At 51.9% G+C, this 15,184-nt stretch overlaps 1 protein-coding gene across 11 annotated transcripts in view; it reads left to right on the top strand.

The window, feature by feature from the left end:
- PLA2G6 (phospholipase A2 group VI) overlaps positions 1-14,329 on the top strand; it is a 49,782-nt gene extending 35,453 nt beyond the window's left edge. For 9 of the 11 annotated variants that reach the window (XM_067698054.1, XM_067698060.1, XM_067698058.1 and 6 more), the window contains 7 exons: positions 593-756; positions 2,487-2,637; positions 10,866-11,002; positions 11,374-11,528; positions 12,712-12,879; positions 13,411-13,484; positions 13,634-14,329. In XM_067698054.1, the coding sequence (XP_067554155.1) occupies positions 593-756; positions 2,487-2,637; positions 10,866-11,002; positions 11,374-11,528; positions 12,712-12,879; positions 13,411-13,484; positions 13,634-13,778 (994 nt within the window). In that variant the 3' untranslated portion in view covers positions 13,779-14,329. Of the gene's footprint in view, positions 1-592; positions 757-2,486; positions 2,638-10,865; positions 11,003-11,373; positions 11,529-12,711; positions 12,880-13,410; positions 13,485-13,590 lie in introns of those variants that run through there. The other 2 variants (XM_067698057.1, XM_067698061.1) reach the window with 2 other exon arrangements.
- The last annotated feature ends 855 nt before the right edge of the window (positions 14,330-15,184 follow it).

Genomic DNA, 15,184 nt, shown 5'->3' with positions numbered 1-15,184 from the left:
AGGGAGTATGCACCTGGAAGGGGTTTGGAGCATTTAAGTGAGTTCATGCTGGTGGAAGCTCCTTATGGCTCCTGACGCACAGACGGTCCTTCCCCCGTGCTGCTCCCACCTGACTGGAGGGGCCTGACCTTCTTGGACGCCTGTTCCTTGTGGCCGCGGGAGAGCAGCCCTTCCCCCAGCCTTGTTTAATTCAAACACTTTTATCAGGCACCTGCTTCGGGTCAGGTCCGGGACTGGGGATCTGGATCTGACCAAAACCAAGTGGCCTTGGGGAGCCCCTGTTCAAAGTGTGGGAGACAGACCCAGGCGTCTGCCGAGGTGGCACATGGCCAGGGTAGTCTTCCCTGCCCCCTGCTGCCCTCACCTTCCTGTGTCTGTCTCTCCGTTGCACCTTTCGCCTCCTGAGGTCCTGTGTTTATTCCTGTACTGACTTCGCTACCGCCTCCCCGAAGCCCCGGTAGCACATGAGCTCTGCAGGGCTTGGTCTCCACGCGCTCAAGCGGCTACCGCGGGGCAGGTGCTCAGGGACACGGCACGCAAAGTGCCGGCTGTAATGGGACCCTCTTCTCTCCCACTGCTGTCCCCACCACAGCCGCGACCACCTGCTCTGCCTGGACGGAGGGGGCGTGAAAGGCCTCGTCATCATCCAGCTCCTCATCGCCATTGAGAAGGCCTCGGGCGTCGCCACCAAGGACCTCTTCAACTGGGTGGCGGGGACCAGCACGGGGGGCATCCTGGCCCTGGCCATCCTGCACGGTGAGGGCAACCCCTGGGCTGCTGAGGCAGGACGGGTTGGGGCCGAGACCTGCCCTCAAATGGGGCCGAGTTTGTTCTCCGAGCTTTGCGGAGAACGTCATGGGGGAGGGGAGGGCCCATAGGCCCTTCGGGGGGTGGCTGGGGTGTTGGGGTCCGAGGCTGGAAGGAGGAAGGGCTGGGGGGTGGGCTAGGGTGATGCCCACCCAGCCACAGAGGACAGAACTGGTTTCACTCTCAGCGTTGGGAGCGTTTTTATACCGGTTGCCATGCCCCTGCGAGGCAGACACAGAAGGGCCTCAGAACTGCTGGAAATGAGGAAAGGCGTTCTGAGGGTGGGTGGAGTTGGTGGCCTCAGGAACGAGGAATGTGGCTTGGTGGGGTCACAAACGCCAGCGCCCTAGTCTGCACAGGGTAACGGAGGCCCTGGGGGGAGAGGTGAGCCACAGTCGCACGGCCCACTGGAGGGCTTGCTGGGGCTAGGGGTCCCAAGGACGCCCATCCCAGCACTCCCCAGCGACACAGACAACCCACGCAGTTCGCTGTCACTACAGCCTCCCAGAGGTGACGGGGCATTTTGTTTACTGGACAGACTGCCGGGTAGGCCTTGTCTCGGCTCGAGCAGTGTCTCCTTTATGGAGCTGTCTGGGCTGCGTGATGCTGCGTGTGGGGGGCCCCCTCCGACCGAGCTACCGCCTGGCGGGAATTGTCTCAGCATCCCTGACTGGGGATCCCTGCCTGGGTTGGGTTCCATGCCCTCCAACTCGTCCTGCAGATCTGAAGGCACCAGGAGAGGACCCTCCCCCTCCAGGACATCAAGGCCTTCAGGCCAGGCCTGTGCTGGGTGCTAGGCGTGCAGGGCTGAGTCAGGTGCACGCCCCACCTCAAGGAGCCCCGGGTCCCACGGGGGAGCCATAGGCATCCGGGTGTTCCCAGTGTGAGGAGGCCATGGCCCGGCACCCAGGGTGTGCGTGGGAGGGACATGGGGCACAGCCAGCCCAGGAGGTGACCTAGAGCAGCGTCCCGTGGGGCCCTGGGAGGAGGAGGATTATGTCGGCAAAGCTGCTGGGACTTCTGTCCCCTGGCCTCTGGGGCCCCGTGTCCCCTCTCTGGTCTTCCCTGAGAGAAGGGCCAGCTCAGGGCTGACTTCCGCCCGGCTGGGCATGAGATCTGGGCGTGGAGCAGAGTGGGCGTAGGTTCTCGTTTCTCCTCCAGAAAGGGTCACTTCCTTCTTCAGGGGACATTTATCCCCCATGCAGGGTCTTCAGGCGCCCGGGGGCTATGGAAGGGATCTGAGAAGCCCTCCCCTCCGCAGCCCCCCGCTTGCACCCCTGGGCCGACTGGGGCGTGCTGGGCAGCTTCTCCATACTGTGAGGTGCACCCTGCCCCTTGGAAGCTGTCTGTTCTCGCGGGACAGGGCTGGCCTTTCTACTCCATGGCAAATGGGGTGGATCTAGATTTATAAGCTTTTACACGTTCAGCTTTAAAGAAGGGGTTTTAAACCCCTTCTTTAAAGAAAACATACGAATTACGAGTACAAGGTTAAGTGCCGAGCCTTGGAGCTGCTGAAGGGGGTTTCTGCCTGTGGGGGAAGTTGCGAGGATGGTCCCAGGAGCCCCAGCTTGGTTGGTGCTTTGGTAAATCTTCTCCCCCGCACCCCGCTGGTTCCTGTGCTCAGGCCCCGTCAGGGCAGCCCTCGCATCTCTCCCGACCTCCGACCCCCTTGTTCCTAGGCAAGTCCATGGCCTACATGCGTGGTGTGTACTTTCGCATGAAGGATGAGGTGTTCCAGGGCTCTCGACCCTACGAGTCAGGGCCCCTGGAGGAGTTCCTGAAGCGGGAGTTTGGAGAGCACACCAAGATGACGGATGTCAAGAAACCCAAGTAAGCCTCCTCCCCCTCCTTTTCGGGAGCACAGCGGCTTTGGCCCCAGCCATGCACCCCGTCGGCTCTTCCTTGGAGCAGAGGACTCCCTGCCCTGGTCTGATTAAAGCTGAATGGGGGGGCGGGGGGGCGGCTGGGGAACACAGGTGCAGAACACCCTCGACCCATGTCTGATGTTTTTCCACCCAGACAGCACATCCCTGGGTCAAAGGGGGTTGGTTCTCGTCCCTCACACACACACTTGCTGAGCACAGCTCTGCCCCCGGCACTGCCTGTGTGTGTGTGTGTGTGATGGGGTGATGCAACCATCAGGTGGGAAGGCTTACGATCTGGTTAGGAGATAAGTGACCTAAAACAATGGCAGCCACGCAAGGCAGCATGTGCTTATTAAGAGGTCCCAGAAGAACCTTCAGCACCACCACTTCTTTGTAGTATTTATTTCCCATCCTGGAATTACATTATTGTCTGCCTAATGCCTGGCTCGCCTGCCAGACTGTGAGCTCCGTGAAGCAGGAACGTGACTGCCTTGTTTTTCTGTTGCCCCGGCATCTAGCACAGTGCCTGCCCCAGAGCAGACCCCTGAAAAGTGTTCAGCAACTGACTATCCGTGGAAGCAAGGGGGAGAAAGGACTGAGAACAAGGTGGTCAGGGAGGGCTTCCTGGAGGAAGTGAGGTGTAAGCGAGCCCTGGAGAGTTGGGAGGATTTCTTTTCATAGTAAAGCTTTTTTTTTTTCCATTTAATAATGACACATAGTCTTTTAAGAAAATTTGGAAGTTTTGGAAAGTAAAAAGAAGAGGAAAATATCCATGATTTATTAACCAAAAGTTAATGTTTTGAAAAACATTTTTTGTATATTTTATCCTAGACGTTTTTTTTCTTTTCTATGGTGAAATAGAACATACATTTAGAACATACATTTAAAAGGACATTAAACAGTTCCATGAATAATTCTAAAGCAGACACCCAGATATGACCACGAGCCAAGTCCAAAAGCCCCTTGAGTGTGTGCCGGCCCCCATCATAGCTCCTGCTTCCCTCCACCTCCCACGGAGGTAACCATTCTCCTGTGACCCAGATTTCCTGGACTTTCTGTCTAGTTTCGGCACCTGAATGCAGCCCTGAGCACGGTTCCGGTCCTGCCTGTCTCTGGGCTTGGACGGAATCCTTTTGTGTGTTATCCTTCCTTCTGTCAATGCCGCATTAGTCAGCATGGTCCCTACTGTTGGGTGAAGCTGTACTTCATTCATTCTCACGGCTCATATGACTGTGCCCCCACGGTTTATTTCTCCAGATACCTTCAACGGGCACTTGGGTCGTTCCGTTTGGGCCTCTTGAGTCTGCAGTGGACATCTTGGGACTTATCAGAAGACCCCGTGGGGCACATGCCTAGGAGTAGAGCTGCCAAGTCTGCTTGGCCTCAACCCTTAGATTCTGCCCAGCTGTTTTCCAAAGTGGTGGTTTCTATTTCCACTCCCATTAGCCATGTTTGAGAGTTCCTGGCACTCTGCGTTCTTGCTAACATTGGTTATTGTCAAACCAATTTAGCTTTACAACGTTTTTGTCTTTATAAATCTGGGGTGAAAGGTACTGTCTCTGTTGATTGGAATTTTCATCTTCCTGATTACTAGTGAGGTTGAACACCTTTTCATATGTTTAGAGACCATCTGCATTTCCTCTTTTATAAAGTTCCTGTTCAAGTGTTTTACCCATTTGGGGCACAATTGGGTTGTGTGTTGGGGGTTATGAGGCTTCTTAATTCTCTTTTTTATATTTTGAAAACTAGTCCTTTGATGGATTTCTTCTCCCACTCTAGGCTTGTCTTCACTCTCCTTATGGTGTTTTGTTGATGAGCAGATGTTCTTTTTTTTTTTTTTCCCGGTACACGGGCCTCTCACTGCTGTGGCCTCTCCCGTTGCGGAGCACAGGTTCCCGGACCGGGGCACGAACCCACGTCCCCTGCATCGGCAGGGGGACTCTCAACCACTGCGCCACCAGGGAAGCCCGAGCGGATGTTCTTAATGCAGCAGAATTTAGAAATGTTTTCCTTATTATGATTTGTGCTTCCTTAACTGGAGGCACAGAGCTGCTTTCCTGGGTCTCAGGTCGAGAAGCTCCCTCCATCTGCCTATCACGTTTAGGTCTTTTATCAACCTGGAGTTGATTTTTGTATCAGGAGAAATCCAATTTCCTGTTTTCCCCATGAATAACCAGTTTCCCCAGCCTCATCTGTTAAAAGTCTGTCTTTCCCTCCACATCGCAGGCCTTGCTTCCTAGTGGGTCCAGGGTCCTTCTTGGGTCTGTTTTTGACCACGGAGCCCTTATTTTGCAGTGTTTATAGCAAGTTTATAGCAGGGCTTCCCACCTTGTCCTTCTTCAGGACTATTGTTGGAGGCCCTTTAGAGAAGTAGTTAAGAGCATGTACCCTGAAGTTTCCTTTTCTCGAAAATGGGAATAATATACTGCCTGCTTCCTGGGGCTTACACGAGAAGTAAAAAAGTCGTGTTTATAAAGCACGTAAAAAGCACCTAGCACGTAGAAGTGCCGTATAAGATGTCGGTTACTTGTTGCTATTTGCGCTTCCATAGAGATTGTAGAATCAGACTGTCAGATTCTACAGAAAAGCAAATCCTGTTGGGATTTTGGTTGTGATTATATTGAATCTGTATGCTTTATTTTTTTCTTATTGAAGTATACTTGATTTACAATATTGTGTTTCTGGTGTACAGCAAAGTGATTCAGTTATACACACACACATGTATTCTTTTTCATACTCTTTTCCATTACGGTTGATTATAGGATATTGAATATAGTTCCTTGTGCTCTACAGTAGGACCTTGTTGTTTATCTATTATATATATAGGAGTTTTCTGTGAGCTTATTTAGGGGAGAATTGACATCTTAAAACACCAAGTCTTCCAATTAGGGAACATAGCAAAACATTCCATTTGTTGAAAGTTTGTCAGTACAGTTTGATAATTTTATCTATAGCAGTCTTACATATCTGTTATTTTTATTCTTTTTTTTTTTTTTTTTTTTTTTGCTATACACGGGCCTCTCACTGTTGTGGCCTCTCCCGTTGTGGAGCACAGGCTCCGGACGCACAGGCTCAGCGGCCATGGCTCACGGGCGCAGCCGCTCCGTGGCATGTGGGATCTTCCCGGACCGGGGCACGAACCCGTGTCCCCTGCATCGGCAGGCGGACTCTCAACCACTGCGCCACCAGGGAAGCCCTCTCAGAATACTTTTTGCCTTGACTTTGTCTGATATTAATATAGTTATCCTAGCCTTCACTGGTTGTATCTGCATGTGGTGTGTCTGTGCTCGTGCTTTCATTCAGCCTTCTTGATCCCTGTGTTTCACGCGTCTCTCTTGTAAATAGCCTGTAGCTGGACTTGTTCTTTATCTGATCCGTGCATGTAGTGTATTTATAGATTTTTATTGCATAGTAATATATTTAAGTTATTTAATTAGTTAAGTCTGTTTTAGCTGATTGGTTTGGCTATCAGAGCCTTCATATAGTTAATCTAATAGTTTATGTGGCTGGTCCATTTATACTTACATAATTACTCATATTTGGGGGACGACATATGCGATCCTATTTTGTTCCGTGTTTCTTGCCTTCTTTGGGATTTACTGAATAGTTTTAATCATTACATTCCACCCCCAACCCAATAGTTTGAAATTTATGCACTCATTTCTGTTGTCTTTTTTTTTAGTGCGTATTATAGAAGTCTAAATTTAACTGATACCATTATCCCCCCTCAGATAATCAAGGATTTTTTTTTTTAAAGAAAATTGCAGAAGAATTTGGACGGCACAAATCATTCTTTTTATTTTTTGAATTTTATTTTATTTATTTTTTATACTGCAGGTTCTTATTAGTTATCCATTTTATACATTGCATACCTTAGTAGTTATCCATTTTATACATATCAGTGATTGCCAATCCCAATCTCCCAGTTCATCCCACCACCACCACCCACCCCCCGCTTTCCCCCCTTGGTGTCCGTACATTTGTTCTCTACATCTGTATCTATATTCTGCCCTGCAAACCAGTTCATCTGTACCATTTTTCTAGATTCCACATAGATGCGTTAATATACGTTATTTGTTTTCCTCTTTCTGAGTTACTTCACTTGTATGACAGTCTCTAGGCCCACGCCATCTTATGGGAAAACCCAAACGAACTTTTTGGCCAACCCAATAATTACTTTTCTGAATTTTAAATCTATCTTGTTTTTTTAAAACCTCACAAGATATTGTTTTTTGAAGTTGATGTTTATTTATATTTATCTAGTGGTGAGCTGGGAAACCAGATCTCTAGGGGGATAAAACCCTGGTTTTTAGTGTTTGCCAATTCCCATGGTGTAAATACCCCCACCATGGCTGATTTCAAGCTACCAACAGTTTAACAACCAGCTCATGAGATTTAGCAATAGGTTCTCACAAGCCAGTGTGAGCTGGCTCCAGCTCATGTATGTGTGTATGTGTATGAGTGTGCATATGTGTGTGTGTATGTATACATGTGTATCACTTCTTTGCTTTACAGTCTTTCCTGTGACCACCTTCCTCCTGCCTAAAGTACCTTCTTTTGCCTTTCCCATAGAGATTGTCTGCTGGTAGTGAATTCTCCACTAGCAGAGTTGTTTGAAAATAAGTTTATTTCACTCTCATCATTTGAAACTAGTTGTATTTCACCCTTATCAGTTGAACATTCTTTTATTTCTCTCTTATTCTTGTTGAGTATAGAATTCTAGGCTGGTGATTTTCTTGTAGAACAAGAAAGATATCATTCTATGCCTTTTAGCATCCATTGTTACACTTGCAGTCAATTTCAATTTAACTCTTACTCCTTTGAAAGTAAGTAGTCTTTTTTCCTCCGGCTGCTTTTATTGATGTGTTGGTTTATTTGTTTTTGGTGCTCTGCAGCTGCACTAAGATATATCTAGTTATGAATTCCTTCTAATTTATCCTGCATGGGATTTGTTGGCCTTCTTAAATCTTTGGATTCATGTCTTTCTTCAGTTCTGGAAGCCTGAGTCATTATCGGTTCAACCTTGCCTCTGCCTGATTTTCTCTTGCCTCTCCTTCTGGAACTCCAGTTGAAAATGTTAGAGCTTTTCTGTCTTTCATGTCTTTTATATTCTTTCATTTTATCTCTCTGCATTGCATTCTGGATAATTTCTTCTTACCTATTTTCCAATTCACTAATTCTGTCTTTAACTTTATCTGATTTTCCATTTAACCTATTCATTGAGTTTTTATTTATTTATTTATTTAAATTTCTAGAAGTACTCTTTGTTTTTTTCTTCAGATCTTCTAGGTCATTACTTATAGTTTTCTATTCCCTGAAAATATTATCAAGCTTGTGTTTGATGTCTTTCAACATTGTAAGCATAGCTGGGTTTTTTTTTAATATAATTTTATTTTATTTATTTATTTTTGGCTGCATTGGGTCTTCATTGCTGCACGTGGGCGTTCTCTAGTTGCTGCGAGCGGGGGCTACTCTTCGTTGCAGTGCATGGGCTTCTTGGCACGCGGGCTCAGTAGCTGTGGTTCGCAGGCTCTAGAGCGCAGGCTCAGTAGTTGTGGTGCATGGGCTTAATTGCTCCACAGCATGTGGGATCTTCCTGGACCAGGGCTCAAACCCGTGTCCCCTGCATTGGCAGGCGGATTCTTAACCACTGTGCCACCAGGGAAGTCCCAAGCATAGCTGTTTTACAGTCTTTGTTTGAGGATTCAAATAACTGCTGTCTATGTAGGTATGTGTTGTTTATGCTTATTTTTACTCATGGTGTTTTATTTCTTGACGCCCCCCCACCTGTTTTGGAACTGTGTGGTACTCCTTAGTGTTGAGAAATATGTGCAGATTCTGTGAAGCCTAGAGTGAGGGTATCTTCTCCAGAGTGTCTTATGTTGTATCCTCCAGGTACCCATGTACAGTAGCATCTAGGGTCACTGTAACTAAATTCTTGGCATGAAGGTTTTGGAACTTCCCCCCAGGTGATGAGAATTTAGACTGCAGATCTGCAGGAGGGTTAGTTTGTGGTTATACATTTTCAGGGATTTTTTTTTTCTCCTTTCTTTGTTTAATGCCAGCCAACTTTACTCACAGCCTCCAGGCGTGGGAAAGGGGCAGGTTTATTTCTGGTTTAACCCTTATCCAAGAGGGTAGCCCTTTGGGATTACAATCTAATGTGGGGAGGGTCTCCCATTAGATCCCTAACCTTCAGTGAACCCTGGGCTTTGACTTCTGTCCCTCTGGCCCCATGAGGCCATCAGCATGGAAGTTCAAATTGATAGTTTGGTGTCTGCCTTCAGGTCAGAGATGAGTCTGTGCTCCATTTACCTCTGTGAGTTCTTGCTTATCCTCAGAGTTTACCCTCATCTTTCCTTTCTATCTTATCAGATCTTCTATGCTTTTTTTTTTGAATTTTATTTAATTTATTTTTTTATACAGCACGTTCTTATTAGTCATCAATTTTATACATATCAGTGTATACATGTCAATCCCAATCACCCAATCTTCTGTGCTTTTTAAAAAATTTTTTTTGCGGTACACGGGCCTCTCACTGCTGTGGCCTCTCCCATTGCAGAGCACAGGCTCTGGACGCGCAGGCTCAGCGGCCATGGCTCACGGGCCCAGCCGCTCCGCAGCACGTGGGATCTTCCCGGACCGGGGCACGAACCCGCATCGCCTGCATCGGCAGGCAGACTCTCAACCACCGCGCCACCAGGGAAGCCCCTTCTGTGCTTTGAAGATCAAAAAAAAATTTTTTTCCAGCATTTAGTTTTTTGTTCATTGAGAGGTATGTTCAAATAACCTTTCCACAAGATTCTTAGAGGTGGAAAACTAATCTTTTTCTCCCATGCGTAGTTTTTGTTCCCTTTTCTTTATATTTTTCATTGTAACAAACACCTTTCTGTGTTAGTCTCAACTCCTTGCTAGTGTAATTTGAAATGGCTGCAAAACATTCCATTGTTTAGGCACTCCCTCCTATTATTTCCATGTAGAGCATTCACTTTTCACTGTAATAAATTACACTGCATGAATAGCCTTAAACAAAAAGCTTTCATTGTAACCAAGATTATTCCCTTAGGCTGGACTTTCCAAAACGGAATTCCCAGATCAAAGAGCCAGGACAGGTCTTCCCTGGTAGCGTAGTGGTTAAGAATCTGCCTGCCAGTGCAGGGGACACGGGTTCGAGCCCTGGTCCAGGAAGATCGCACATGCCGCAGAGCGGCTGGGACTGTGCGCCACAACTACTGAGCCTGTGCTCTAGAGCCCACAAGCCACAACTACTGAACCCGCATGCCACAACTACTGAAGCCCGCGCGTGCCTAGAGCCCATGCTCCGGAACAAGAGAAGCCACCGCAATAAGAAGCCTGCGCACCTCAACGAAGAGTAGCCCCCACTCGCTGCAAATAGAGAAAGCCCTCATGCAGCAACAAAGACCCAACACAGCCAAAAATAAAGAAAGAAAATAAATTTTTTAAAAAAGAGCCAGGACATTTGTAAAGGTCTGAATACATATTAGTTTCCAAGGGGGCTGTGTCAGTCTACACTCCCCTCAGTATTTAAGGATGTCTGAGTCTCTTGAGACAGTCAGGAGTCTTCTTTAATGGGTTGTAGACTCATATGGTAGAACACTGATTAGGTATCAGAGATGACATGCTGAAAAGTCTCCCCCGACTCCTGTCCTGGAGCTGCAGCCCCCAAGCAGTCCCCTGTCCCAGAGGCAGCTCACTGTTGCCAGGTTCTGCACATGGGTCCTTCCAGAGTTACCCTCTGACCAAGCAAATAGGTACATAGGGTCTTTGGGGGTTTCTTTTTAAATAAATGGTGGCATATTATACACACTGTCCTGAACCTTGCTTTTTCCACTTAAATATAAATCTTGGCGCTCACCATCCAGCAGCACATGAAGCAATACCTCAGCCGTTCTCCAGCGACACAGACCCCGCTGCGCAGAGGAGCCACGGAGCATGAACCGTCCCACTGGTGGACATTTAGTTGTTTCCAGTCGTTTGATTTAATGCCATTAATAGCCTAGTGTGTGCCTATCTCCCCGCACATGTGGGAGTGTCTTAGGATGGGTTCCCAGAAGTAGGAATGCTGAGTTTAAGAATTAGCGCATCGGTGGTTTGGACAAAAATTGCCAAAGGTGGATTGTCCAGGGCGGATGGGTCAGTGGCTTCAGTGTCCTGCTCCTTGTCTCTCTCCAGGGTGATGCTGACAGGGACACTGTCCGACCGGCAGCCGGCTGAGCTCCACCTCTTCCGGAATTATGAGGCTCCGGAGTGTGTACGGGAGCCTCGTATTGGCCAGAACGTTAACCTAAAGCCTCCACCTCAACCCTCAGGTTAAAACCATGTTCGATGCATCTGTGGGAAGCGATTGGCCCAAGAGGCTGCAGGTTGGTGGGTGGGAGTCGCAAGCTTGCTGCCAGGCACCCCCAGCCCACCACCATCCCACCCATTGCCCTGGTCTTCCCTCCCAAGGGTATCAGCTGAGGGTCGGCAGAGCCAGGGAGCCATCAGGCCTCGGGCAGCCTGCACCCTGCCTTCCACCAGGATGGCGGGGCCAGACAGCATGGCCTGTCGGTCCTGCTTCTGAAGAGTCCCCAGCCTCGCCCTCTTCCCACAGTGCCATGTGCACACGTACACACACACACCCTTAGATCTGAAACGCACATCTCTTGTGCCACTGGGCCCCCTCCTCCCCCACCCGCAGAGCAGCTGGTGTGGCGGGCAGCCCGGAGCAGTGGGGCAGCCCCCACCTACTTCCGGCCCAACGGGCGCTTCCTGGATGGCGGGCTGCTGGCCAACAACCCCACACTGGACGCCATGACGGAGATCCATGAGTACAACCAGGACTTGATCCGCAAGGTGAGAGCCACCTCGGGTTGGAGGGGCTGGAACTGACCGCGCACAGCGGCCTCTCCCGTTTCTGCAAACCTTGACTGTACTCTGGGCTGACTCCTGGGAGAGCAAATGGCTTTTCTTCATGCATTCATTCATTTGTGCACTTAACAGCAATTTTATGTCGCACTCGAACCTGCCTGATTGGTGGTGTCTGCCCAAAGCACTGTGCTAAGAGGGATTCTGAGGCCCAGTCCGGACTAGGTGGGGAAGGGTGTTATGATCAATTAACAGCATCTGCTATTTGTGGGGAGGACAGCATGCATACCAGTATGTGCCAGTTTACAGGCCTAGCCACGCTGCCCGGCCTGGAGACACACGCTTGGGGAGCTCACATTCAGGGGAGACAGTCCATAAACAAGGACACATCCATCCGAGTGTTTTAGGTGCTGTGACAGAGAACTGTGCAGGGGCCCAGGAGCATCACCCCTGCTGAGAGACATGAGGGCTCAGAAGGGGCTCACAGAGGAGGGGAGCCCATGCTGAGGCCTTTGGGGATGGGGCAGTGCAGAGTCAGTGACCGTGAGGAAGAGAAGCGGCCCTCAGCCTGAGGAGCTTCCTGCAGAGGTGGGCGAGGCCCACTCAGGTTAGGAGAAGCAGTGTGGTGTGGGGGCCTCTGGGTCTGGGGCCTGTCTCTGCCCGTGCTTCACTTCAACCACTGCCTAGGACTGTTGATAGTACCTGCCTGGGGACTGTCGTGAGGCTTCCGTGGCCTCTTATCTGTGAAGTATTCAGAACAGCGCCTGACCTTGAGTGTGCCGCATCCTTGTTGGCTGTAGTTGTCACTGCGGTCATCACCAAGCCCCTGGTGAAACCGCAGGTGGCAGGGAGGTGAGCGCTCTCTAGGGGCCAGATGTGGAAGGGCAGGCTTCCTGGAGGAAGAAGGAATCAGTGAGAGACTGTGGGATGGGGAAGTGTGCTCAAACATCACTCGTCTGAGTGCATGGGGAGCCTGGGTAGGTGGGTTGCCAAGGTCGCCCAGAAGATTGGCAGGAGAACTTGTTCTGAAGCAAAATAGAGGCAGCACAGGCTGTGCTTCTGCCACAGGAGGCCTGTACTCCTCTTCACAATCCCCCAGGGAGCCTCTCTCTTACCCCTGGGTGCCCCCGATCTGTGGGGCAGGCTCCTCTCACCTGTCCTGTCCCAACAGGGTCAGGGCAACAAGGTGAAGAAACTCTCCGTTGTCGTCTCCTTGGGGACAGGGAGGTCCCCGCAGGTGCCTGTGACCTGTGTGGACGTCTTCCGTCCCAGCAGCCCCTGGGAACTGGCCAAGACTGTTTTTGGGGCCAAGGAACTGGGCAAGATGGTGGTGGAATGTGTGAGTATGGGCCCCTCCCCAGGCACGCTTCCCTCGGGATCTCAGCCCCAGGATGAGGCTTCCCGTGGGACCCTGGGTGTCATGGGGATGGCAGGGCTCTGTTGACCCTCCTCAGCCAGCTCGGGGCAGGGGCGTTCCCCTTCCCCTGTAGCGTCTCAGTGCTGGCAGGGACCTTCGGTGACCACCTCCAGTGGGATTTTCAAGCATTTTTAGCTGTGGATTTCTTCCTTCAAACACAGCCCATGTGGAAGCCCAGAATGTCAGATGGACAAAAGCTAAGGGGGCAGGGAGCTGGAGGCCTGTCCACTCAGCCCCTCCACGCTCACTGACCCTGAACGCTGCCGAGCCACCCGTCAAAGCCACAGACCGTGCCCCCTGCATGGCTGGGACAGTCACTGCAGCCCAGGAAGGGGGATTTGCCTTAGGTCACTCTGCTGATAGGGGGCTAAGCCAACCTGGAACCTGGGGACCCCAGGCAGGGGCTGTGTGTGCGGTGTGCGCTGGGCGCTCACAGAGGCTGCTTCTCACCAGTGCACAGATCCGGACGGGCGGGCCGTGGACCGGGCCCGGGCCTGGTGCGAGATGGTTGGCATCCAGTACTTCAGGTGAGGGCTCTGCTGGCCCCAGTCCCCAGCCTGGACTTTCCCTTTCCCCAAGGAGGTGCTGTGTGTCCCGAGTCCGCCCCAGTCCTAGCCCTTGTCCCCTACCCAGGCCGAGTGTCCTGGGGGTGACCCCTCCTCCTTGATCCGGACAGACTGAGTCCCCAGCTGGGGACAGACATCATGCTGGACGAGGTCAATGACACGGTGCTGGTCAACGCCCTCTGGCAGACTGAGGTCTACATCTACGAGCACCGGGAGCAGTTCCAGGAGCTCATCCAGCTGCTGCTCTCCCCGTGAGGCCGCCGGGCCCCCAGCTGTCCCCAGGCGCAGCTGGGAGGCGGGGCAGAGCCAGGCCCAGGCGGCTCTGTGTCCACAGCCCCGGCCTAGCGGGGCACGGGGCTTCCTGCGTAAGGCTGGTCCTCAGGCCTCTCTCCCGCTCTGTCCCCGCCTGCTGGCTCTTTGTGTCTTTCCAGCTTAGGAAGCCTCAGGCCTCACTCAGGCTGCTCCCTGACCCCCAAGGTGGCTCAAACACTAAGGCCTCCCAGAGGGCCCCAGGTTCTTCCCGGGCCCCTGGAGCTGCAGAGACCCCTTCTACCCTCTGCCCTCTCCGCTGGGGGTGGAGCCAGAGAAGCGGGCCATCACCACCCCATTGGGAGGGAAAACCTAGGAGTGGGGTGTCCCATTCGACTTTGCCCCTCCGCGCACCCCAGCCGCCCGCCCACGAGCTCTCCTCAGCTCTCAAAGGTCGCTCCTGTGACTTAAGTTATTCTTCCCGACAGAAAGTGGTTTATGACTGGAGAGGGGCTCCAGGGACTGCCCCAAACTGTGAAATAAATGGTTCAATTCTGGTTTGCCTGTGTTGTGTGCACTGTGGTGTGAGTGCCCCCGCCCCCCGCCAGCCCCCCTCAGCCTTGACCTTCAGCCTTGGCTGTCACCTGCCTGTGCCCACGCAGACGGATGGAAGCTCTGGTCCCCAGGCTCTGCGGGCCAGGGACACCTCTCCTCTTCAGGCCTCCGCAAATCAGGGCCTGAGGGTGTGCAGAGGCGGCCGCCAGGCCCACCTGCCCCACGGTGGAGGGCGAGGGAGAGCCCCACTTGCCAGAGGAGGGGATGAGACCCAGAGAGGGCAGGGGGCTCGGGCACCGTCACACAGCAAGCGACCAGGGCCAGAGCGTGCCCGCAGGTCTGTGCGACTCCAGGGTTTGTGCTGTCCCGTCTCTGGGTGGGCGGCAGCGGGCGTAGGAGCCTCAGCCCCTGGGCTGCAGGTCTGAGGGGCTCAGGGTAGAGAGGGGGCCTGAGAACAGTGACGAGCCGTGGGTGACTTCCGCCTGCAGGGACGGACTTCCAGGGAGGGTCCAGGGGTGGTCACTGCACAGCTCGAGCCCAGTAGGGTGGGCACTGTCCAGTGTAGGCAGGTGGGAGGGCAGGGGTCCCCCAGAGCTAGGGGTCCCTGCTGGCCTGGGAAAGGCTCTTCCTTGAAGAGGAGGTGACCCAGGAGAGTGGCCATCCACGCGTGCCCACCGGTCCGCGGCTCAGAGGGGTAAATAATTGAAGCGCAGGTCACACGAACCCGCCCGCGTCACAGAATGCCTTCCCCGCCGGGTCTGGTTACGCCCCAGATCGCATTCTGACATCCCTGGCTGGTGAATAATTAAGCTGCCACCTCCTCCTTGGCCAGCCCTCCATCTCCGGGTCCCACTCTG

The sequence above is a fragment of the Pseudorca crassidens genome, chromosome 11 (assembly GCF_039906515.1).
Source record: "Pseudorca crassidens isolate mPseCra1 chromosome 11, mPseCra1.hap1, whole genome shotgun sequence".
NCBI classification, from domain to species: domain Eukaryota; kingdom Metazoa; phylum Chordata; class Mammalia; order Artiodactyla; family Delphinidae; genus Pseudorca; species Pseudorca crassidens.
Note: the sequence above shows the minus strand (reverse complement) of the source record. Positions and strands in the feature narration are given on the sequence as shown.